This window comes from Myxine glutinosa, chromosome 1, assembly GCF_964187855.1.
Source record: "Myxine glutinosa chromosome 1, kmMyxGlut1.1, whole genome shotgun sequence".
Taxonomy (NCBI): Eukaryota; Metazoa; Chordata; class Myxini; order Myxiniformes; family Myxinidae; genus Myxine; species Myxine glutinosa.
In genome coordinates, this window is record NC_136261.1 from 230,859,988 (window position 1) to 230,886,352 (window position 26,365).

General features: G+C 42.7%; 1 protein-coding gene across 1 annotated transcript in view; it reads left to right on the forward strand.

The window, feature by feature from the left end:
- LOC137413377 (zinc-regulated GTPase metalloprotein activator 1) overlaps window positions 1–26,365 on the forward strand; it is a 308,658-nt gene that overhangs the window by 137,249 nt on the left and 145,044 nt on the right. The window contains exons 5-7 of the mRNA XM_078774120.1: window positions 3,815–3,861; window positions 9,542–9,628; window positions 22,232–22,276. Coding sequence (XP_078630246.1) covers window positions 3,815–3,861; window positions 9,542–9,628; window positions 22,232–22,276 — 179 coding nt within the window. The remainder of the gene's footprint in view (window positions 1–3,814; window positions 3,862–9,541; window positions 9,629–22,231; window positions 22,277–26,365) is intronic.

Consider the following 26,365-nt stretch of genomic DNA (forward strand, 5'->3'; position numbering starts at 1 on the left):
AGGAAGAGATGACAGGACTGAAAACACCTTACCACATGTGATGCTTGTGCTTGATGGTGTTGGGCTCCTTTATCCATGGGATGTGCTGCGCTCCTCGCTCCTTGGGGTTGGTCTCTGGTGTACTTTATGTGATCTTAGCACTCTCTTTTGCAGGCAACAGGCAGCTACTGATGGGACCAGAGGGTGGTCCTTGGGGCTTAAATTACATATGTGTGTGTCGTGGGTTTTATAAGCACCTGGTCGAACTCGGACAGTGTACAAGAGATTTATTAGATAAAAATAATACATGCATGGAAGATACTGAAGTGGCGTGTAGGACAGTAACGCCAGCATGGATGTCATTACAATCATGCACAGCCCGCACCAACATCTCAGCCAGTACCAACCCGCATTCGGCTTAATAGACTTTCGTCAAAGATCAAGGAACTCAAAACATCTCTCCCAATTTCCCTCCACAATTTCACAGACTGCTGCCTCGGAGAGAAGTTGTAAGGACTGGACAGGCAGGGAGCTCATGGGGAAAGAATGTTTTGCAAGGTCAAAGAAGAATTCTGTCAACAGTTATTTCTCTGAGCCAGACGATTTGACGCGGTCAAACAAGAATTCTGTCAACAGTTATTTCTCTGAGCCAGACGATTTGACACTAGTGAGCGGAAATGGGTCACAGTGTGACGCTGCCGTCCCCATCAGCCTTGGGATTTATAATGAAATCCCTCACATGTGCATGCATAATAGGAAAAGAGACACTACCGCCAGGCAGGGAGAACATTTGGGCTTACAAAAAAGTTCAAGATCGGACATTTCTTTTTCTCTTTCTCTCTCTTTCTCTCTCTGCTTCCTCATCAACACGGACGGTTCGAGAGACAGTGAATGCATCTCCTCATCACCATCTACTCATAGCCATCCTCCCACCCATGCCACACCAGCCCTGTACAACACCAGCCTGCATAGGTCATACTGGACCCAACACTGGACCATGCCTGTTCAGGTCACCATCTGTGTACACACAGGTATTCAAGCCTGCTACATTGTGGTGTGGTGTGTGAGCCTGCACTCTGTGTGTGTGTGTGTGTGTGTGGCCGGAACAACGCTGGTGTGCAAGGATGTGTCCATGTGTCCATCGAGGTGTGCGAGCTGGCATTGGAGAGGGTTGTGTCAGGACCCGGGTTGTTCGAGCTGGACCCCTCCCTGTGAGGGTCGAATTGGCAGCTGAGCTGGAGTCGCTAAGCCATCAGCGCAAAAACTCCATTACACCCTGTGCCTGGAATTGCTGACGAGGTGTGCTTCAGGGTCCATGGGGTAGGGGGTAAAAGGGTGTTTTTGCACCATTATGATGAGAAAGGCCATTGGGGGACAATGGCAGTATGAGCCCCAATTGGAATTGTGGTGATTTTGTTTTTTTTGTGAAATAGGTACAGAGAGTCGCAAGCAGCTGGCCACTTATAGCAATTGGGAGAGGACCCGGGAGTTGGAGGCTCATGGCCAGCAGTGGCTCCTGGAAAGGGCAAGACCCGAGAGACATATTGTGTTTTTCGACCGCTGCCAGAATTTGAAATGCAAAGCTGGTAAAATGAAATTTAAATTAAATTTGGAGTAACGTTGGAGGTACTTGGTCCCAGGTTGCAGGATTCGAACCAGGGGGTGCTGGGGGGGGGGGGGGGAGAGGGGGGGCGGACGGTTAAAGGTGGACGTCGGTCCGATCACGGGTGTGGTACAAAGATTGACCCCCTGGGAAATTGGTAAGTGCCAAACAGCTTGGGGTCTAGCCTGCCAGGATCTGGACGCGGGTCCGACCATGGGTGTGGTACAACCCCGGCCCCACGGGGTATCTGGTGATGGCATGGTGGGGCGTCTCTTGTTCATCCGGGCGCCACCCAAGTGACAATCTCAGGCCAGTTGAGTCAAAAACTTTTCCTTCCATCAGGTTCACCAATGAAGAGGAACTTAACGGATCCCTCTATTTCCTGTACACCATTTTGATAAGGGGTCCTGAAGGAGGTTTGAACATTACAGTTTACAGGAATCCCACTCACACTGACCGTTACCTGGATTTTTACATTTGCCTTCCCATGGACCACAAATGAGGTGTGTGATATAAATTATCTTAAAAAGAGCATTCATTAACTTAAACATAAAAAGACTAAAATCTTGTTAATTGAGAAGATCGATGTGTTCAGATTTGGAGACAATCATGTGGAAATAGTGTGGAGGTGATCATGTGGAAATAGAGGAAATGAAACTTTTCACTATTTCCACATTGATTCTTGATTTAGGTAGTTTCACCAGAAGGGTGTTGATGGTGGACCATGTGAGCCCTGCCAAAATCTGGGTTGGGGGGATAAAGCATGGAAAGAACAGAGGGTGCAAGACCAGAAAGAAAGTGGTATAAGACAGGGAGACCATATCCTAACGCTGTGTGGTTTGAGGGTGGAGGAGTAGCAGCTGAAACCCAAATCCTGTCCATTTTTATCCTGATAACTCTATCTTTGCTCTTTGCTTATTAAGGTTCCTTCTGATGACCCCAATGCAGTATTTGGTCTTTCATTTGATTATCTCTATGGAGAATACCTAGATGGTAACAAGCCTGTGATGCTAGCTTGTTGATATGATCCCACAAAGAAAGAATATGGGAAATAGTTAGGCCAAGGAGTTCTAGGGATCCGGCAGGGGCTGTCCAGAGAAGAGGATTTGAAAGTTTGATTGCCGATCCTTGTGGAGAGAGGGTTTGAGAGTGTTTGATGGCATTGAACGTCAAGTTCCAAGTATCTGACCAGCGGCTTATCTTGTGAAAGTTTGACAAAAGGGACCATATTAAAGGCTCGAAAGATATTCAGAGAGATGTCCCTTATTTCTTGTTTGTGGTTCAGTGCATCCATCCACTGATGTGTCAGAAGGAGTAGCATATCCAAGGTGGAATAGCCAGCTCTGAACCCGAAGTGGTTGTCAGAGATTAGTGAGTTAAAGAAGAGATAGTGCCTGAGGTCGGCGTCTATGATAGAGGTCAGCTGTCAGAGTTTAGTGAGTTTGAGAAGAATTAATGCCTGTGGTTGGCTACACTTTTGGAGGGGCCAGCTATACTGTTTATAATCCTGTTGTGGATGTAAAACATCCCAAATGCTGTCATTGGTCTGTGTGTCAGTGAGTCCGCACACAGGTGAACCTTAATTTACCATCCCCGAGCGGTCTACTTTAATATAGCACTGTAAATAAATACCCCCATGAGGATCTACATTGTTAAATGCTCTATCCTGTTGTTTATGTCATATATTTAACAGACTTGGAGATGTAATGGTTCGAGTACTGCTATGAGTCTGGGAGTTTAGCGGTTGGAACCCCGGACGAGTCCTACCAAAAACTAAAAAAAATGGTATATCCTTGCTTGAAACTTGCTTGAACCTCAGCATTTAAAAACAATAGAGCGAGGAAAAAAGCAACCTTAGGTTGGCAACCATTGTGCAGGCTTGATGGGCCTATTGGCCTCCTGCTGTGTTGAAGTTCCTTGTAAGCAGAAGGGAACTCATTATTATTATCCTTTTATTCTAATAAAGATGTTTGAAGCGAGTTCCATGCTGTTTCCATAAGTAGCTGGTGGTGTCAAGGGTTTTATCCAGAGTAGTAAAGTAATAATAATAATAATAATAATAATAACAATATAAACTGTGTTATGTACATTGTAAGCAGTTAAGGCAGTATGTTCGAATGCTGTAACTTCTTTGCAGAAGTTACCTTTTCTGGGTAACTTGAATGAGGTTAGTGATGTATATTTTGGTTATCCTGCTCATCATCTCTGGAACTTGTGCCCCTTTTGCTGCAGCACTTGTTGGAAAAAAAACCAGATGGCCTTGTGAATGAAGCAGCAAGGTAAGACGGCAATTTGTGATGAGCACAACTCTGGAAGTACTGTTTGTAAACTTTTCTTTATGTGCATCAGGAACAGCAATATTGCTGCAACTCTCGGTAAGGGAGTTTTGAGTCACAGTAATAATTCTGAGTCACATATCTTGAAGTATTTAAAATAAGGTGTAATGACTACATATAGAGTAAAGTTTCATTTTAACAAAGATACATTCATACAGACTGGTCGCTTTATTGAAATTGTTTTATACTGGAACTCCTGAGCACTCCCCGACACCACACCTTTCTCCACCCACACCCATCCTCTTCCCCAGCCAACACCACCACCACCAGGTATACCTAAATGTACAGCACAGGTGACTGTAAACCGTTTGCCATGTCTTCATAAATCTCCTGCACTATATACTGTGATCAACACGGGGCATTCTGGGAACACACATGACGCCCCACCAAGACATGATCATATTAACTGTGCTTTCTCAAGTTTTGGCAAGAGATAAAAGCACACCTTTATCATTGCACACCACACAGCACATTGTAAATACACAGCTCCACATGTTCACCGCAGGATGTGGCGTACACATTGTGACAGTGCCTTTCTCATGGTAGCAATTGCAGTGCAGAGTATTATGACAACCACATTGGCTCCTGTCATGCAGTGTTGGATAACACTAACATTTACGAAGTTGTGGTACCTGATAGAAACTGCACTGTTTGGGCACTAGCAAGTTCCCCGTGAGCAATGCATGAAGGTTTATTTTTACCTCTGCCACCAAAGGTGGATGGAGGTTATGTTTTCACCTCTGTCTGTCTGTTTGTTTGTTTGTCTGTTTGTGTCAAGATATTTCAAAACGTTATGGACGGATTTGGACGAAACCTGGTGGAGAGGTTGGGTGTGTGACAAAGACGAATTGGATCAATTTTGGTGAAGATCCAGTTCCGGATCTGGCTAGTAGAATGTTTTAAGTGATTTTTCACCATTGAGTGATAGTGCTAATACCAATATATAGCAGGATATCTCAAAAAAGTTATGGACGGATTTGGACGAAACGTGGTGGACAGGTTGTGTGTGTGACAAAGACTAATACAGACTTGGCATTTAATATGGAATATTTTTTTTATGGGGGTGAACTTACTTTTCAAGATGTCTTCGAACCAAAAGTTCATTGGAATTATGTTGAAATTATTCAAGATTTTGTTAACGTGACCTTTAATAGAAACAAAAACCACATTTGACATTTCGAAACAAATAAATTGATCCTTGAGAGTGATGTAAACTGATATCGAACTCAATTCATGGACAGTACTGTGTTAAACTTATGTACGTTTTCCAGAAGTATCTCTTTATTTTGCACATTAGCCAAATTTTTTTTTAACAAAGACAAAAGTTAAATTACGACTGGGATTACGGACAGTAAAATTACAGTTCAGTACTTCGTGTAACCCCCACGAGCATTCAGGAGAGCACGTACACGTTGAGGCATGCTGTTCACCAGATTTGCCAAGGTTTGGACAGGAATCGCTTGCCATGCAGTGACAATAGCCTGCTGCAATTCACGCACAGAGGTCGGCTGCTGGTCGAAGTGGTCGATTTGACGCGTTAATTCTGCCCACAAGTTCTCTATCGGATTCATATCTGGGGACATGGCAGGCCACTCCATATGCTCTACACCACGGTCAGCAAGAAAGTGTTGGATCATGCGAGCACGATGAGGCCGTGCATTGTCATCTTGGAAGACAAAGTTTCCTCGAAAGGCTGCACGAGCAAATGGAAGCAATGTTCTTCCAGAATGGCCCTGTACTTGAACTGGTTCAGGTTTCCATTCAGAACAACCAGGTCAGTTTTGCCCCCTACATGAAAAGCAGCCCAAACGGTCACCCCACCACCTCCAGCCTGGACTCTTGGCACTATACAATCTTTGTTGTCGGCTTCATGCACTTGTCTGCGCACTCGGACGCGGCCATCTTGACGATAGACCAGAAATCTAGACTCGTCACTGAAGATCACGTGATTCCAGTGTCCTGGCTGCCATTGACGGTGCTCCCTGGCCCACTGCAATCGGTGCTGGCGGTGTTGTCTGGTCAGGCATGGCTTTCTCAGCGGACGCCTGGCATGATGGCCTGCTTGAACCAGTCATTGGTTGACTAGCCTTCTGGATACAGGCACATTTGTCAGTTGCTGCCACTCAGCCCTAAGCCGATTAGCTGACTTGGTACGGCCATTGTGGACTAACCGGTGCAGCTGGCGATCATCCCTCCTTGTGGTTCTGCGGGGACGTCCTGGCCTCGGTATTGGAGTAGGGACACCCCTCTGAGCATTTCGTTTCAGGATCTTTGACACCTGACCTTGAGTGATGCCATACTGCCGAGCAATAGCACGCTGTTTCATGCCGTAATTTCGTAAAGCCACCACTCCATGACAAACAGCATTGTCGAGTTGACGGACCATCTCCAGAGGAAGCGGCAATAACTTTTGGAGACGTGCAGCAGTTGTTTTCCACTAATACAGAACGCAACGACCCTTGTATACCCGACTGTGAAGCCAATCATCAAATGTGCCTGTCCGTACATTTTGCCACGCCACCTGTGATATAATCCTGTTGTTGACTTCTTGCTGCGACAGACAATCAGTGACATGGTTCTTTTAACAAATAAATCACCAAAGTGTAAAAGAAACTCACCAGATTGATATACTGAGTTAAGAAAGTAAACCCAAGTTAAGAAAAAAAAATATATTCCATATTAAATGCCAAGTCTGTAGATTCGATTTTGGTGAAGATCTGAGCATTTATTCGGATTCGAGAATTATTTAATTTTTAAGTAAGTCTTCACCATGGAGAGATCGGGTGAAAAGCGATATATAACATGATATTTAAGAAGTTGTGGAGGAGTTATGACTAAACCTGGTGGACGAGTTGGTTAGGTGACAATAACAAGCCGATTAGATTTTGGTTCAGGTCCGAATCCAGATCCGGCCTATCAGTGGGATGCAAAACATGACTGTCCAGCCTGGTGGAGGTGTGCGCTCTACTGAGTGCTCTTCTTAGTTTAAATAAGTTTTATTTTTTATTTTCGTTTTAAAAAAAAAAAATTATTTAAATTTGTTTAGCGACCTCATGCTCATAATTCTTCTTTATCAACCATACACAAATTGCCTATGATTCTCCATCAGTTCTGATAGAAATCTTATTATAATGTCATGAGAAATTTTTGTTCGCAAGTTATGGTGATGGTAAAACACACCATTGTTGCATGTTACAGAATGAACCTAAAGCAGCACTCGGTCGAGCCCATACCTCCGCCAGGCTGAACAGTTTACGTTTTGCATCCCACTGATAGGCCAGATCTGAATTCGGACCTGAACCAAAATCGAATCAGCTTGTTCTTGTCACTTAACCAACTCATCCACCAAGTTTTGTCATAATCCGTCCACAACTGTTTGAGATGTCATGTGATATATCGTTTTTGGCCCAATCACTCAATGGTGAAGAATCACTTTTAAAAATTGCAATATCAGGATCCGATCCAGATCCTCACGAAAATCCGTCCAAAACTTTTTCAGATGTCATGTTCACAAAGACAGACAAACAGACATGTAGATGTGAATACATAATCTCCATCCACCTTCAATAGCGGAGGTAATAATGGAACGGCAACATCACTATCACTGTTGGCGTCTCATCGCCATTATGGTGCACCTCATGGCACGAGGTGAATCCGAACCCGATCCAATCGTGTTGTTAAAAACTAGACATGTCTTCACACACAAAATACGCAATGTGACAACACATGCACGTATCTTTTTCTCCTTCTTTGCATTTGTTTTCAAAGCACTGTGAAGGCCTTAACATTCACATTCAACAGCCACATCATATATGCCAGGCAGGCAATCCATCGGGAGGTGTCATACCATGGATGGTGTAAGTTGGATTGAAATTGAAAAGGGGGGCATGTTAGTGTGTTGTATAAAGGTACCAAACCAAAAGTATAAAGCAGGTGCCAAAGCAGCAAGAAAGGTTATGTCAAATGCAGTTCAATTGAACCTTTCTTGATCAAGTCACATCTACTGAAGGCTGTGGGTAGGGCAAACTGTGGTCGCAACAGTTTTTTGGAGAGTCGGAACTACCAAGTGCCATTTTTCAATTGAAAAATGTCAATATTTCAAGATTAGATGCCAGACGACTACAATATATTCTGTGAGTTCAGATTGTAGGTAGATATCCAATGATGAAATGTGGATCCGGATTAATGAGGTCAGACAGTGATTTATTTGTGTTTAATGCCCAGTCGTGTCATCAAAATATTAGGCTTTACCAACTGTTTGCCCAAAAAGTTGCCAAATTTGCCAATTGTAAAACACGTTGCGATTTTGTTAATCAAGATTTTACTTGCCGAGAGTAAACCGAGTGACGTCATCATGCCATTTATGGGCTTGGAAAGCAGAGCCATTTCTCATTCAATTTTGTGCCAGTTGTGAGTCCCCGATTTTCCGACGAATGGAATTGGGGGAGATGATACTTGCCATCACCTACACTTCATTGCTGAAGGCCTCCGTTGACAGTTGGACTATTTGCCACATAAGTTGATAGAGTTTCCAGATCAAGAAAAAAAAATGAGTGACAACACCAAGTATGGCAGAGATAGTCCAATGCCAAGTTCCAATCTCCAAGAGGCGCGGCGAGTTCAGCCATTAGGAGACGTCAAACAGCTGGTGAGATTTGACAACGAAACTCTCCACTGAAAAACCCCTGGGTGACTTAAAGTCAAGAGGAGAGGATTCTTGTCAGGGCTCACCCAGCACATGAGCTATAGGAGAGAGATTGTTGATGCATAAGGTTCAAGATCAGCAGATCAGTGGAGCGCTTGAAGCTGCTTGTGAGGTCAACCAAAACCTCTTTGACCTGGAGATGTTGCTGAAGTCGAGTCACAATTCGAAGGACTATGGTCCTACAAATTTCAAAATAGGGTTTGGCCCATTTAGCGTTCCCAACTAAACTGAAAACTTACGACGCTGTACAATGATGTCTACCAATGTTTTTGTCCTGCATTGGTGTTTTCTGTACCAGCTCCTCCAAGAGCCTTGGTTAAATGGAAATGACTAATAAATGCTCAACATTGATATTCCCCTTATGCTCACGTTATCTCTATTCTAACTGCTCGAAGAAATCTAACTTGTTCTGCTTTTTAACAACATTCAGTAGACACATGATGTACTTTTCCATCATTTAATATCTTCTCTCGCTCTCTTCTCCATCATATTTTTCTCAACTGCTCTACTACAATAACGGCACGCTTCTCAAGGACCGATTCATATTAACATGCTTCTGTTGTTTTGCTTGCCATTTTTGTCTGGCTTTGCCATATCTCTCTCTCTTAGATGTTTTTTTCCTTTCCAATAGACATGCTGGAAGTGGTACTAGTGGCTTCACAGTTTGAGTTATGCATTTTTCATTATGGAGCTCTTTCAGATAAATGAGTATTTGTACACCTATCAATACGTGAGCTGGACTAGATGTGCAAAGTTTCTCTGACTTCCAGAGCCACACGTGAATGTCCATAAATATGCCTGATTCAAGTGCAAGGTCGACTTTGGTATCAGTGCTGGGCTGTAGCCAAAAAGGGATAGAAAGTGTGATTGTTTCCTGAATGGTCATTGACTATCCCCGCTCACCTGGTTGGTTTGCAGACAGGCGGGCCTTGCTGACATCATCCTGTTGAACAAAGTTGATTTGGCAACTAGGGAGGACCGCGAGAGACTCAAAGGACAGCTTCGGTAAGCTTGCTGTTCACAACTGCTTGCAGCACATCATCCACTGTTGGTTTTAGTTGTAAGGACTGATTGGGAAAGTCAGGGATTTTTACGTTAGAGAAAACAAAAATAAATGGGGATATCATGAAAATTCCTGAGATCATAAAGCAGACCTTTGCTGTGAGTTTTGAGTTGTCCTCCACATGCCCATGTTTTGTCATACTCATTGTAGTGGTGTGAGAGAGTTACACTAGCACTCACAACACGTACGGACACTGCCGAGTGTGCTCAATGAAAACCCGACAGGCCCTCTCGTTATAAACGGCAATCACTTTAATCAACCACATGCTCCGGTTGCAGCCATGACGTCAATTCTCCACTCTCCTAGAACGCCCGCTCCTATTCGTTGAAACCCAACTCAAAGCTCATTGGCTAGTTTCAACACTCAGTATCACAGAATACTACACTCATCATCACTCGTAGTTGGTGGATTTTCTCTTTTTTTTTGGAACAAGCAAATAGCAATAATTGATCGATCATTTTTATTTTTTCACTTTAATGTATGAGGCGTGGTGACAAGTTCTGAGAAAAAGATACTGAGACAAGATAAAGTCACTTGATCAAATGTTCATTTTTTTCCCCTCACCAGGGAGAGAGGGTATGGCATTCGGGTCTGTTTGTCTGTCTGTTTGTCTGTCTGTCTGGTTGTCTGTCTCATTGTCTGTCTGTCTGTTTGTCCCTGTCTGTCTGTCTATCTGTCTGTCTCTTTGTCCGCACTGAACGTTATTATGTGTATTAATTACACTAGCAACGGTACCCGCCCTATGGGCAGGGCTTCAATTGGGAGGCCCAAATGAAAAGGCAAAATATCAGAAATTGAAGGTTTTTTATTTTAAACGATTCATATAAACATCCTTTAAATCATATCACATGCAAATCATCAAAATCTAAACAGTATTTCTAGAATTTGAGTAAAAGCCACATCACTGTTCATATCGGTAAATATTATTCCATCGTGTTTCAAATCGTGATCGATACACTATGATCGTGATGATCGTGATCGTGAATCGTGTTCACAATCGCTATGTCGTATGTACTCCCGATACGTGTACCAAATTCCCGATACGTGTAACTGTACTAAATCAACAGTTAAAAGGATTTTGAGCTGATAGGTGTTACGACCTTGGCAAGATCGATGGAGACATGTTGCTTTCCCGGGTGCCGCACAAACGGCTGCACCGATTGCGCAGCACCCGGGAAAGCAACATCGTCACAATGAGAACAATGAACGTTATGCGAACGCGAATGTTATGCGGGAGTCCAAACCTGAGAATGCTGGAGATCAAAACTGAAATTGGGAAAACTAAATAGCCCATTTTACTCCTGGAGATCCCAGGATTATCCACCCAAAATATCGTTTCGATCGGTTCAGCAGTTTTTACGGTACCTTCGAACAGACAGACAGACGGACGGACATTTGGTGAATTATAGTAAGATTAGACCGTTTTTAACCACAAGACCATATAAGATTTTTAAATCTTTACAACCCTAAGACCCATTAAAACCACAGCGACAATAAAGACCATGAAATCCCACGAATACCCTAAAATCCTTAAGAGCCCTGAACCCTCTCGAATCTTTTGAACCATAAGAGATCCCTGACCCTTTGCGACCCTTAAGAACTTTAATAACCTAAGAACATTTGAAAACCTTAAGTCCATTTCAAACCCAAAGTCCCTTTAGAAACCTAACACCCTTTAACACCCTTTAGACCCTTATGACCATTTTGGACCCCTAAGACCTGTAATACCCTTGAAACCCCAAAGGCCCTTTAAGACCCTTTAGACCCCTAATAGCTTTTAAGACCCCTAACACCCTTTAAGACCTTGAATCCCCCAAAGACCTTTTAGACCCTTAAGACCCCTGAGAACCTTTAGACCCCAAAGACCCTGTAGACCTCTTAGATGCTATAGACCCTGTTGCACCCTTTAGAACCCTTAGACCTCTTATTCCCTTTAGATCCTCTTCAACCATTTATAACCCTGAAAACCCTTAGACTCATTTCTACACTTTAGACCTTTACACCTTTCAGACCTTTTTATACCCTGGAGACCCTTTTAATCTTTGGAACGTTGTTGTACTCTTAAATTTACTTTTAGACCCTTTCAACGTTAAATTACACCCTTTAGACCCCTTCAACCTTTTAGGACCCATTTACACCTTTTCAGAACTTTCAACCTTTAGAGCTTAGACATTCACACCATTTGAACTTTACAACTTTTCAGACATTTGACCTTTACACATTTACAACCAGACCATTTCGACCTTTCGTTTGCAAACAACGACCTTTCATTTACTAAATCCTTCTATTTATTTGCCAAACAAGATGCACCACACAAAGCAAGTCCTGGTGAGGGTCTGCAATCTCTGGTTGCTCTTTCTTCTTCAACATAATTTTACCTATCTTCAACACACTTGCTCCAATTATTATTGAATTCAAGCCAGAAAAATTGAAGCCTGCTGATTGCTGCTGCACCCAGGCCTCGGGGCTTGCAAAATAGCCGAGAGGTATGCTCACTCGCCTCTGAGCTGTCACGTATGGGTTTGAATCCTGACACAGCAATAAACTGTCACCCTGATGTTTCATAGGTCGGGTGATACATCAATGTGTGCATCATCCCTCAAATAGATGTTGAGCTGGGCATCCCCTTATGTTAGCTTTAATTAATGGATGTTATATATTTCACCATGTACTCCTTCGTAAAGAGTAGCCGAGCTATCTCCGGCACCCTGAACAAATTGCAATTTCCTGCCTGAACTGGAGGTAGCAAGTGGTCTGTTCTTCTTGGAGTTTCCTTTACACCAGGTTACACTGCTTGATATGTTGGAGTGCAGTTGCTGCCTGGGTAGCAGCTTCTGGACCATAAACAAATTGATCGAGTAGTTCACGTCTTTTATGTTAAAGGCCTTCTTCAGATACAAAGGGCACCCAACACACCCAGGCCTCAGTATCCTCAATGTGCTCCTAATTGTATGCTACAAAAATGGGACTTTGTGTGTTGGAACCAATAATAGTCTCTCTCACAGCGAGCTCGTAAGGTGGGTGATTCAACTTTTCGAAGTCACAGCTCTGAATGGCAGCCTGTGCAATGTGGGCCTCTTGCATAGGTGCATTGTCAGGAAAGAAGGACTCCGCAAAATCTGAACTTTCTGTGACCCACTTGGCTACTGTGGGATAATGAGAGGCACCATGATGGGACGCAAGCGAATGTTTTCCTGGATTTGCTTAGCATTGGAGCCTCATATGCACAAAAACGTCATTGCTGAACAATGCTCGATTTTGCTAAAGTTCATAACTTTACAAGGTGGGAAGTTTAAAATTATCTGAAACTTAGTAACATAAAAAGTGCAAAATAAAAATAAATATTCATAGCAAATGATAATCGGATATGTAGGATTATTTTGTCAATGGCCAAGGTTCTTTTGAATTCGTCATTGAATGAATTTATGACCATTCTTCATTGATGCCGATACATTGTACATTTTGGTTTTTATTTTCCTCTTTTACAATTTTCCAATCGTACGCAATGCTGTTTACATATATGTTGGCCAATGTTGTGGCCAATATTTTCTGTGTAGTGGAATTACTAGCGAGGTACCCGTGCTATGCATGGGTGAGGAGCCAAAAGCAAACAAACAATGCGGAAACGGCGAATGACAAACGATGAACCAATAAATTCCACATTCCTGTACCACCTTCAGTCGAATGTTAGACATGGACAGCCGGTTTGTGAATGACTTGCACAAAAAACGTACCCTTTCTGAATGGTTGTAGACCCAGTCAATGGCGAATCCGCAAATGTCACGGTTAGAAAGAAGAAACCCTCATGTCATTTCCTCATTCATACGTTAACTCAATATCTCTATTTTCATTCCAAACAGCATCATTCCAATCAGACATTAATACTATAACAAAATACTGTGTTAAATCACGATTGTATTGAGATATTATCAAACCAGCCCATTGCCGTCATTCGTTCACTTCCGGATTCAGGGCAGGTTTCGTATCGAGGCAATTTCAAAATCATAATTTTATTGAGTAATTTATGAATCCTCCTACCTGCCTTACAACATCCACTGGGACCCCAAAACGTTCCACAGAAGGTTTGGAGGGGCTAGCCCCAAAATTGAGGGGGTAGATTGGGGGCGGACAGATGGACAGACAGACACTCCTGTTTCATAATATAGATTACCAACCAGTTATTGGGCTGACACTGGTGATTAACATGGAAGCGTTTTAAATTCATATTTTCACTTCATCAAAATATTGCTACTACTCCAGGTGTTTTCTTGTCTTGTCTTGTATATGCACTTGTATTAACATACACACACACACACACACCAATACACACAAACAAACACACACCAATACACTCATACACACCAATACACACACACACACACACACACACACACACACACACCAATACACACAAACAAACACACACACCAATACACACACATACACACCAATACACGCACACATACACCAATACACAGAAACACACACACCAATACACACACATACACACCAACACACACCAACACACACACACACACACACACACACACACACACCAATACAAACACACATAAACACACACACCAATACACACAAACAAACACACACACCAATACACACATACAAACACACACACACACACATGCCAGTACACACAAACAAACACACACACCAATACACACATACACACCAATACACACACACACACACACACACCAATACACACAAACACACACACCAATACACATACATACACACCAATACACATACAACAATACAAACACACACACACACACACACACACACAAACAAACCAATACACACACACACTTTATCTCTCTCTCTCTCTCTCTCTCTCTCTCTCTCTCTCTCTCACTCTCTCACTCTCTCACTCTCTCACTCTCTCTCACTCTCTCTCTCTCTCTCTCTCTCTCTCTCTCTCTCTCTCTCTCTCAATGTTTGTTAGGAATGTTTATCTTAGTTTATATTCTGACCGATGCATTCCAATCCTCTGCCTCTACCGGTGTGTTTGAGGCATTTCCTGGCAGTTTGTTAGAGTAACAGATATGGTGAAAGTGGTTGTAATCGCTTTCTTTAAAGATAGGCATTCCATATTATGGAATACATTTGGGTGCGTAATTTAAGCTGGCGAACATGATCATTGGCATATTCTATTTCCGGCTGCCATGATCACATCCTTGGCTAACCTTTGGTGTGATGCAGTATTTCAATTTGGTGAATTTCACGGTAATTTATGTGTAGACAGTCGTCTCTTGCCTTTGATTGCTTATGAATAGCTGTGAAATGCTTTTTATTCACTTGCGTTCCACCGCCAGTCAGGGATCCACAAAAGTAACATGGGAATGGATTTGGAGATGTTGTTTATTTTGCTGCCTGATGGTAAATTTTTCATACAAATCTGTACATTGAACTGGAGAGTTCATAGAACATGATATCCCACGCAGTGTTAGAGTATATACTTCAAGTTGAATAAAATATAATGATTTAAAAAATCTGGACGTTTAGCACTTCTGATGCAGCCTTACACATCACCCTTATTCACTGTAATAAGACGACGTTGAGTTGCAGTTTAGGAGATGGAGGCTTTTTTGATTACCATAGAACGTAGTGTCATTCGGCATCGAACGTATCCATATCCCCCGTATCCATATTTTCCAGGAACATATCCCCCGCGAATTGTGGTGTCTGACGGTGTGTGTATATATATATATATATATAAAATAGTTCTTGAAAGTATTATGAAGGTGTTTTGTGTTCTGCAGTGTTCATGTGTTTAATTAAATTTAAATAAAGGTTAAAGAGCTTTAAAGTCATATAAATAATTTCATTCTAGGTTTTACCGCCGTTTTACCCAGTACCTTTTACACCATCCTATTGAACACGTTGCATTAGTTATTTGTGCCTGTTGTTTGTGACCTTTATAATGTCCTTAAAATTTGTGACGTCCTTAAAAACAGTAAATTTCTTGTTTGGAATTATTTTCAACTTCAGCAAAGGGCACCTCAGCAAAGGACTTCTGCGACTCATTGGGACTGACACAATCTGTCAATTTCCCGACCCGGATCTCAGTCAATGGAGTATCTTCTCTTCTGGACTTGGTTATGACTAACTTCCCTGAAAATGTCTGCTGTTCTTCTTCTGCTCCAATCGGTTCTTCTGATCATGTGCTTGTTAAAGTGGACATCTCACTGGCCATTCTCAGAGATCCTCCTCAGCGCCGACGAGTCTGGCATTTCACTCAGGCCGACTGGCACGGTCTGCAAGCAGCCATCAATCAACTGGACTGGTCTCCCATCTCTAATGCCTCTGACATCAATTCTTCCAAAGCAAACTGCTCTCTCTCATGCACAGATTTATCCCATCTCGTCTTCAGTTGTCTTACCCTTCCTCCCGTCCATGGTACACTGAATCTTGTGGTGAGGCAGTTGCCCTGAAACAACTTGCCTTTGCGTCTTGGAAGGCAAATCCAACTGAAGGCAATATCAGTTCCTTCCACCAAGCTCGAAACAAGTGTGTTTCTACCCTCAGGAGTGCCAGGAAGCACTATCTCTCCACACTCAAGATTGAACTCTCAAACCTGTCTCCTTCCTCCAAATCCTGGTGGCGTCTGGTCAAATCCGTTTCTGGTGTTTGTTCCCCCTCCATCCCCTCCCTTACCTCAAATGGCTACACAGTGGACACCGCACGTGACAAAGCCGAATGCCTCAACTCTGTGTTTGCCTCAAAATCTTGTGTCCCAAACCCATCTCTCTCTGTTCCCACCTTTCCCAGTCGAACCCAACTGCTCCTGGACTCTGTGTCCTTCTCTCCTGACAAGGTGGAGAAGTTTTTTTATCAAACCTCGACTCTGATTCTGCAACTGGACCAGATGGCATCAGCCCTCGGGTCCTAATATCCTGCTCTGCCGCTCTATCTCACCCTCTCTCTGTTCTTTTCACCCTCTCTTTTGCTCAAGGTCATCTGCCAGCATCTTGGAAATCAGCAAACATTACCGCTTTACACAAAAAGGTGCAAAAACAGATCCTTGCAACTAAAGACCAATCAGCCTGCTCCCAATTATCAGCAAAGTCATGGAATCCATCATTGCTTCAGATATCAAATCCTTCCTCTGCTCCAATGGCTTGATCTCTGATCATCAATTTGGATTCAAACCAGGTCATTCTACTCTGGACATGTTGCTTCTGCTGTCTCAACAATGGATGGAGGTCGTCAATGCCAAACAGGAAATCAGAGCTGTCTCACTTGACATATCACGTGCCTTCGATACGGTCTGGCACCCAGCTCTGCTCACCAAACTCACCTCCTATGGTATTCAGGGAAATCTCCACTCATGGCTTGCGGATTTCCTCTCTGGTCGTAGGCAACGTGTGGCCCTGAATGGATTTCTCTCATCTTCCCTTCCTGTTCTGGCTGGAGTTCCCCAAGGTAGTGTTCTGGGCCCTGTGCTATTTCTGGTCTTCATCAATGACCTCTCCGACTCTCTGGAAAATCCTCTCTATCTCTTTGCTGATGACTCCACTATCTGCCGCTCCATTCCTCATCCCTCAGATCGGCAGTCTGCAGCCTCCTCACTCTCTGCAGACCTGGACAAAATCACAGACTGGTCAAACAAGTGGAACATGTCTTTCAATCCTGACAAATCTCACACTCTTACAATGTCTCTCCGAAAGGACCGACTGGACAACCCTCCCATCTACTTTCTCAACAATCCTCTCCAAGAAGTTCTGTCGCTCAAGCTTTTGGATCTCACTATCTGCCATGATCTTTCTTGGGAAAACCACATTTCTAAGCTGGCCTCCAAAGCCAGTCGCCGACTGGGCATCCTCCGTCGTGCGAAGTCCTTACTTGGCACACCTGAGCTCCTCACCACATACAAGGCTTTCATCCGCAGCTCAATGGAATACTGTTCCCCCCTCTGGGCTGGTGCTCCTGCCTCACACCTTGCTCGGCTTCACGCGGTTGAGGCCAAAGCTTTCAGAATCATTGGAATCTCCTGCGATGTAGTCAACTCCGAGGGCCTTTCACTTTTCACTTTCACTCACCTTTCACTCACTCAGGGCAGGTTGGTGGTCTTTCTGTCTTCTACCGACTCCTCTCCGGCCTTGCTCCCCCAGCTCTCTCTGTGCTCTGTCCGCCCAATATTCCTTCAGGTCGCACAAGATCTGCCTGCAACCCTCTTATGGTTAAACTGCCAAAGTCTAGGCTCTCTGCTCACCTTCACTCTTTCATTCCCCTTTTCTCCCGCCTCTGGAACAAACTCCCCCACTCCCTTCAATCCCACTCCTCCCTCCAGGTCTTTAAAACAGCTGTTCACCACCATCTCTTATCTTCCCCCATCGAAAACCTTGATCTTTTCTACCCCCTGTAATTCACCCCAGAGTCCTTGCAGTGTTCATATGTTTTATTCCTCTCCCACCTCCCCCCAAGTCCTCCCGATGTCCCTGCTCTCAAATGTTGTGTTTGTGTCCTTCCCCCTCTCTCCCCATCTTGTCTGCCGCTCCCCTTGTTTTTTGTGTTTTGTGTGTCGGTTTGTGTTTTTGTATGATTAATGTTAGCTCTTTCACGAGCCTCGATCTTGTATACAAAAAAACAAAAAAACAAACAAACAAAAAAAAAACTTTGTTTGACTGCCAGGCAGGCACATACAGTAAAAAATTTTTTAAATCTCAGTCCTCTCTATCGGGACGAATTCAGAGCGAAAGTACAATACTGTAAAACAGCAGACCTGTCTTACATTCACGTTCAGATTCATGTTCCGATTCATGGTCAAAATATAAAATTTGATTCAAGCAAGTTGTTTCTCAATCATAAACTGATAAGATGGACAGACGGATAGATGGGCGGACCTGAAACAATTCCTTACCCCCATTTTTCGCTTTGCGTACACAGGGTAATTGCAGCGTTCAATAATGGCCAAATGCAGTAATTCACACGTTTTAATATCAGAGTTTGGTTCCCTTTTCAACTTTCAATACAATTTCATGTTATCCAAAAACTTTATTTGAGATTCGAGGTTCCTGGCCATTTTTTTAATAGCTGAAGTCATGAATCATTTAAACCCCTCATTCATTATTCCTTTTTCAATCATTCTCCCAATCACCTGGGACTTTTCACTTATAAATGTTGTTAATGTGCTAACTTCACCACAACTTTACATTTGTATCTGAAATTGTTATTCTTGATTCCTCCCTCCCCTTTCCCCAACACCACCTCAGTACCATCTCACTGTTTTCACCTCCAACTTCAAAATTTGTTTCAACAACATTTCTTTTAAGTACACACTGCCTCACTATCCATTGAACATCCTCACGACACAAGCAACCAGATAAAAGCTGATTGAAGCGATCGTTGCGCTCAGAAAAAACTTGATCAAGTAAGACAGGCAACTCCAAAAGCCAGATGATAATTAAGCAGAACAAAATTGTGATCCATGAATGGATATGTTGATCCGAAGGAGTGCCTGAGGAAATGTAATGGTCGAAATTGTGACCTTTCCATAGCCAATGCTCTGGTATATTGCATGGGACCATGCGTGATAATTAATGCTGTTTATTTTACTGCCCAGCAGGATGGCTTCGAGGTACACACACTCACCTCTAAGCGCGAATTTGAATCCCAACCCAGCTATAAACTGTCATCCCGGTGTTTCACAGGGAGGGGATTCATCAATGTGTGTGTCGTCCCTCAGTTGGGCATGAAACTGGGTGTCTCATCTGCTCGCATTAAGTTGGTGGACCATAAAGATCCCATGGTATCCTTCGCGAAGAGCAGGCAAGCTATTGCCAGCACCCTGCACAAATTACAAATTCCTGCCCTAACCAGCAGAGGGAATTGCATCAGCGACACAGTCACACTCTCAGCCAATGATGCTACTCGGTAGCCTTGTACGACATATGCAAGAAGAAGAAGATTCTACTGCCCACAATGTAGTTTTCTATTTTGTGGCCTAAGCTGTAGAATCAATTTGTGCACATGCCCAGTGAGGAGTGAGATACCTTTTTTTAGTCTGTGTGCCTGTCTGGCAGTCAAAGAAAATTGGAAATCATTCCAAACATGAAATGTACTATTTTTAAGGATGTCATAAAGGACACAACCAACAGGCCTGAAGAACGAATGAAATGTGTGAAATAAGGTGGTGTATAATAAGACACTGACTTCATCAACAGCAGTAAACGTCTGGAATATTTTCTTCCATGAACTTTAACATCTCTAATTCATCTTAATTGAATTATATACTTGAATGCTGAAGAACACAAATCACCTTTTGCCACTTTGAAAACTCTTCAGTTTAGCAGTACTTGGACAAAATATTACGGCTTTTTACATCATCACGACCAATCAAATTTGCCGCTCGTAAACCCCGCCCATGTCCTTGTTTCTCAAGACACCTTGGGGTAATGTGTTCTTGAGCTATCTAGTTGTATCAGCAATCAAAAAGAAGACTAACATCAATTCTGTGCATTTCCTTATTCGTGTTCAAAACCATCATTATGCGCTGCTCTTTAATATCCTTTTAAATCCTGTAAACAGTATATATATATTGTTATGTCGGTTGGGTAGGGCATATCTCGATACAGGTAGATCTGCATAGGTAGGTGCTTCGTCTGTCGTGATAGGGAAACCTCACCTGTAATAAGTTCTGTTAGCCCAGTTTGTCGGATTAAGTGTATACCTGTGATCATACGAGGATGATCAGGTGATAGGTAGAATAGGGACTAAGCTATTTCCCCGGTGAGTCAAACCTCTGTGATTTATCCATTGTCCCTTATGGCAATACATCCCATCGACATTAGCTAGGTCCATTAGTGCACCACACATTAAATAATTCCCCCGCCGCCACAATGACTTACGGAAGAACAGACCGGAAGCGGCCGCGTACAACGCCGGCATGAAAACAAACATCGCATAGGCAGGCCGAGGGCCACGCCCCGGAGAACTCGTGATTGACAGGGGGGAGGGGCGAGTTGGAGGCAGGTCGCTGATTGGAGGGTAGGGAAGATGAAGGACGTGCCACACGATGACGTGACACCAAAGGCGCTCGGCCAATCAGTGAGGAGGGCACGAAAAGACGGGTAAGAAGCTACACACTGTTTGGAGGAGAAGCGCTGGTGACGTGTAAAGGTGCGAAAGGTCACAAGGAAGGGAGGCACTGATTGGCAGAGGAAGAGAGCTAAAGTCAGATGACGAGCAACAAAACAACTGGCTCGCCGGCATTTGAGCCCTACTCGTTTTGGCTTCCTTCCTCATTGGACCTCCCTTCTGCCCTTGCTTCTCATTCCTGTTTGGACCTTGGTTATTGAGCGCCGACGATCATCCTCCCCTGTTGTTCGTGCTCCTGGTGCTTGCGTGCTGTGCTGTGTGGTGCGGGACGGACCGTGCAGCGAGGGGCGTTCGCGCCAACGCCCGAGCGGTTCCCGCCAACCGGAGCGCGGTCGGACGACTGTGCCTGGAGCTGACCATCCCGGACAATTCCTGACAACCACATCCAGACAGATAAGCACAAATGCGCACACAACGGTTTCTTTGATTCACTCTTCCCCTGTGCTTTTATTCAAAGTGAGGTGTGCAGGATCCCGATTTAGGAGCATTATTTATTAAGACACATGAAAGCCCACAGAATCTTGTTTCTCACAGTCTGAGAGTCCTTTAGGGGCTTTTTTGCAAACTCCAAGCGGGCTTTCATGTGTCTTTCACTGAGGAGAGGCTTCCGTCTGGCCACTCTGCCATAAAGCCCAGATCGATAGAGTGTTGCAGTGATGGTTGTCCTGGAAGTTTCTCCCATCTCCACACAGGATCTCTGGCGCTCAGCCATAGTGACCATTGGGTTCTTGGTCACCTCTCTTACCAAGGCCCTTCTCCCCCGATTGCTCAGTTTGGCCGGGCGGCCAGCTCTTGGAAGAGTCCTGGTTGTTCCAAACTTCTTCCATTTAAGAATTATGGAGGCCACTGTGCTCTTGGGAACCTTCAATGCAGCAGAGATTTTTTTGTAGGCTTCCCCAGACCTGTGCCTCGACACAATCCTGTCTCTGAGCTCTGCAGGCAGTTCCTTCGACCTCATGGCTTGGTTTTTGCTCTGATTTGCATTGTCAGCTGTGAGACCTTATATAGACCGGTGTGTGCCTTTCCAAATCATGTCCAATCAATTGAATTTACTACAGGTGGACTCCTATCAAGGTGTAGAAACATCTCAAAGATGATCAAGAGAAATGGGAGGCACCTGAGCAAAATTTCAAGTGTCATAACAAAGGGTCTGAATACTTATGTCAATGTGATATTTCAGTTTTTTCTTTTTAATAAATTTGCAAAACTTTCTAAAATCCTGTTTTCTCTTTGTCATTTTGGGGTATTGAGTGTAGATTGATGAGGGAAAAAATGAATTTAAACGATTTTAGCATAAGGCTGCAACATAACAAAATGTGAAAAAAGTGAAGGGGTCTGAATACTTTGTGAATGCACTGTATATATATATATATATTTGTTTTTATTTGCTTGCGTCATGTACTCACTGTGATTTTGTTGTTTAGGATTGTCAATGCCCTGGCAAAGATCATCGAAACCCAACGTGGCAGGTGAGGCTTCCGGTCCGTTTTAAATACCTCTGTCGCATCAGTGCCATCACCGAGCTCGTTGCACTGTGTTGTGTAAATTCTCTGAGCCCTCAGCTAATTGCATTGAAATGGATTTTGTTCTTTAGCGCTCTGTTGTGAATAAGGAAATTATTCTTAATTAGTACATTGACACCTTGTGAGAGCGTGAGTTTTTACACCCAACGTAATTGTTTACGCTGTAATATTTCTCAAACCATTCATCTTGTGTTCTTTATTTGTGGTCCTAATTATAATTGGAAAAGTTTACATCTTTCATTAATGAGGAGCAAATTAGTTTTTCCTTCTGTTGTATATGTATTTTTTTGGGGATGGGAGTATTTTTAATTATTGAGATAATTTTTTTCTCTGTCACAGCTGTAATTACAATCAGTGGAAATATCCCATTCATTCTTGCTAATGGACTTGGAAAGTACCGAAAGGGAAAACAGCTTTAATCTATCATTGGCAGATACTTAATTTAAAATCGCAATAATTTGCATACAATTTGCGCTTTGGGTTTGTCTTTGCTGGTGTACACTTTTTGAATGTATTCCCACAATTAATGAACCGTTCGCATCATTCGCTCGCACAATCGCTCAGTGTGGCACACGGGGGCCTCACGACGCGTCACGCGGAGCCCGCCCAGCGCCTGTGCATTGCATCCTAAAGTGAGCAGCATTTGTCACCCAACAGGTAATTAATTGTAATCTACAGTTTCGTAAACTCGCTAACGGCGGTATTAACGTATTCCAAAACAAATGTATTTTACAAATGAACCATTGTGATTTCTCATTACAGTCGCATGCATGCGTCACGCATTCCGATGTGGCCTGCAAAGCCGGTAAAGCAGAAAATCGCAGGGTGCCTTTCAAACTTTTCCAGTCTTTCTTGGGACATTCTTTAATGATCTCAAAACTCTTGAACTTTGCATGATGATGTTGAGTATCTGCTTGGATCGGAATCGCATGCAAGTGAAAACCCCTATTGATTTATACATGCGATCCATTAAGTACCACTGGACTGATACAAATTATTCAATTCCCAGTGTCCATGTACATAATTCAGCCAAACTACCACCTGCCTTACTCTTATTTTTCTTTTCTGGTATTTTTTTTTTCGTACACATGATCATGGCTCGTGGACGAGATTTTGTTCTGTGTTCTTTTATATGAATTGAAATATACTAGGGCATGCCCGTACTATATATATATCTAAAATTATATCCCCCCCTCTATTTACATGAAATGGTTTGGTCCAAAGCGAACGGCTTGCGGAGTTTGGTAAAGAAATCGCCATAGCGTGCACAAACGCGCAGGAAAGCGAAAGAATCGCAAATTAGTTTTAATTAGTTTTAAAACATAGTTTAACGCCAACATAGCGGCAACATAGTTTGCCAACGGGAAATAAATGAATACGCTCTCAAATGTGCCGTCCGAGGCAGAGTCTGTTCGCCACGTTCGGCACACGTGATAGCTCGCTGCTCTCTGATTGGTTGAATCGTTTTTTGGACATAGCTCGGTAACTACTTCTCCGATTAATATGAAACCTTGAAAAGGCACATCCTCAGGTCCCCAGCAATATACCTGGCAAGTTTCAAGTATATCGGACCCGTGGTTGTCGAGAAACAGCGGTCACAGACAGACACACAGAGATTACTGGCATTATAGATAGATGAAATATATGAATTGTATATGAAACAGAAAAGGAGGCTAACCCCCGCTCTAACAGGGAAAATGGCCTTAAAATGCATGTTGTGTGTGTGTGGTGTGTTCTTTTATATGAATATGGATTCGGATATGTGAATTTTTTTTTTTTTTTTAAAGTGATTCTTCACCATTGGGCCAAAAACGATACATTGCGGGAAACCTCAAAAAGTTATGGATGGATTTGGACGAAACGTGGTGGACAGGTTGTGTGTCTGACAAGGAAGAATCGATTCGATTTTGGTGAAGATCTGAATATGGATTCGGATATGAGAATTATTAAAATTTTAAAGTGATTCTTCACCATTGGGAGATAGGGCCAAAAACTATACATTGCGGAATATCTCTAAATGTTATGGATGGATTTGGATGAAACTTGGTGGACAGGTTGTGTGTGTGACGAGGAAGAATCGATTCGATTTTGGTGAAGATCTGAATATGGATTCGGATATGAGAATTATTAAAATTTTAAAGTGATTCTTCACCATTGAGAGATCGGGCCAAAAACTATACATTGCAGGATATCTCAAAAAGTTATGGATGGATTTGGACGAATCTTGGTGAACATGTTGTGTGTGTGACAAGGAAGAATCGATTCGATTTTGGTAAAGATCTGAATATGGATTCGGATATGAGAATTATTAAAATTTTTAAGTGATTCTTCACCATTGGGAGATAGGGCCAAAAACTATAAATTGCGGGATATCTCAAAAAGTTATGGATGGATTTGGACGAATCTTGGTGAACATGTTGTGTGTGTGACAAGGAAGAATCGATTCGATTTTGGTAAAGATCTGAATATGGATTCGGATATGAGAATTATTAAAAATTTTAAGTGATTCTTCACCATTGGAAGATAGGGCCAAAAACTATAAATTGCGGGATATCTCAAAAAGTTATGGATGGATTTGGACGAATCTTGGTGAACATGTTGTGTGTGTGACAAGGAAGAATCGATTCGATTTTGGTAAAGATCTGAATATGGATTCGGATATGAGAATTATTAAAAATTTTAAGTGATTCTTCACCATTGGGAGATAGGGCCAAAAACTATAAATTGCGGGATATCTCAAAAAGTTATGGATGGATTTGGACGAATCTTGGTGAACATGTTGTGTGTGTGACAAGGAAGAATCGATTCGATTTTGGTAAAGATCTGAATATGGATTCGGATATGAGAATTATTAAAAATTTTAAGTGATTCTTCACCATTGGAAGATAGGGCCAAAAACTATAAATTGCGGGATATCTCAAAAAGTTATGGATGGATTTGGACGAATCTTGGTGGACATGCTGTGTGTGTGACAAGGAAGAATCGATTCAATTTTGAGAGAGAGAGGCTGAGAGAATACAGCTCAATAGAAGAGAATACAATGGAAAGGGGATAACACCAACAGCAGAGTAGACGTGAGATCAAGGGGAGGGGAGAAGGACACATGAGGGCGAACAAGCTGCACACAATCCGAATAAAACATAACAAGAAGAGGAAGGGGAAAGTGTGGATGAAACAGAAAAGGAACAAACAAACCAATAACTAACGAGAACGGCACTCAGTCGGGAGCATACCTCTGCCTGGTTGGCCATATCACTCAATGGTGAAGAATCACTTTTAAAATTCTACTAGCTGTATCCGGATCTGGATCTTCACAAGTTTCGTCCAAATCCATCCATAACTTTTTGAAATATCCTGCAATGTATAGTTTTTGGCCCTATCTCCCAATTGTGAAGAATCACTTAAAAATTAAATAATTCTCATATCCGAATCCACATTCAGATCTTCACCAACATCGAATCGATTCTTCCTTGTCACACACACAACATGTTCACCAAGTTTCGTCCAAATCCATCCATAACTTTTTGAGATATCCTGCAATGTATAGTTTTTGGCCCGATCTCTCAATGGTGAAGAATCACTTAAAAATTAAATAATTCTCATATCCGAATCCACATTCAGATCTTCACCAAATTCGAATCGATTCTTCCTTGTCACACACACAACATGTTCACCACGTTTCGTCCAAATCCATCCATAACTTTTTGAGATATCCTGCAATGTATAGTTTTTGGCCCGATCTCCCAATGGTGAAGAATCACTTAAAAAATTAAATAAGTCTCATATCCGAATCCATATAAGGATCTTCACCAAAATCGAATCTATGTGTCCTTGTCAGACACGCAACATGTCCACCAAGTTTCATCCAAATCCATCCACACTTTTTCAGATATCCTGCTATGTATCGGTTTTGGCCCTATCTCCCAATGGTGAACAATCACTTAAAAAATTAAATAATTCTCATATCCGAATTCATGTTGAGTTCTTCGCCAAAATCTAATCGAATCGTTCTTGTGAGACACCCAATCGGTCCAC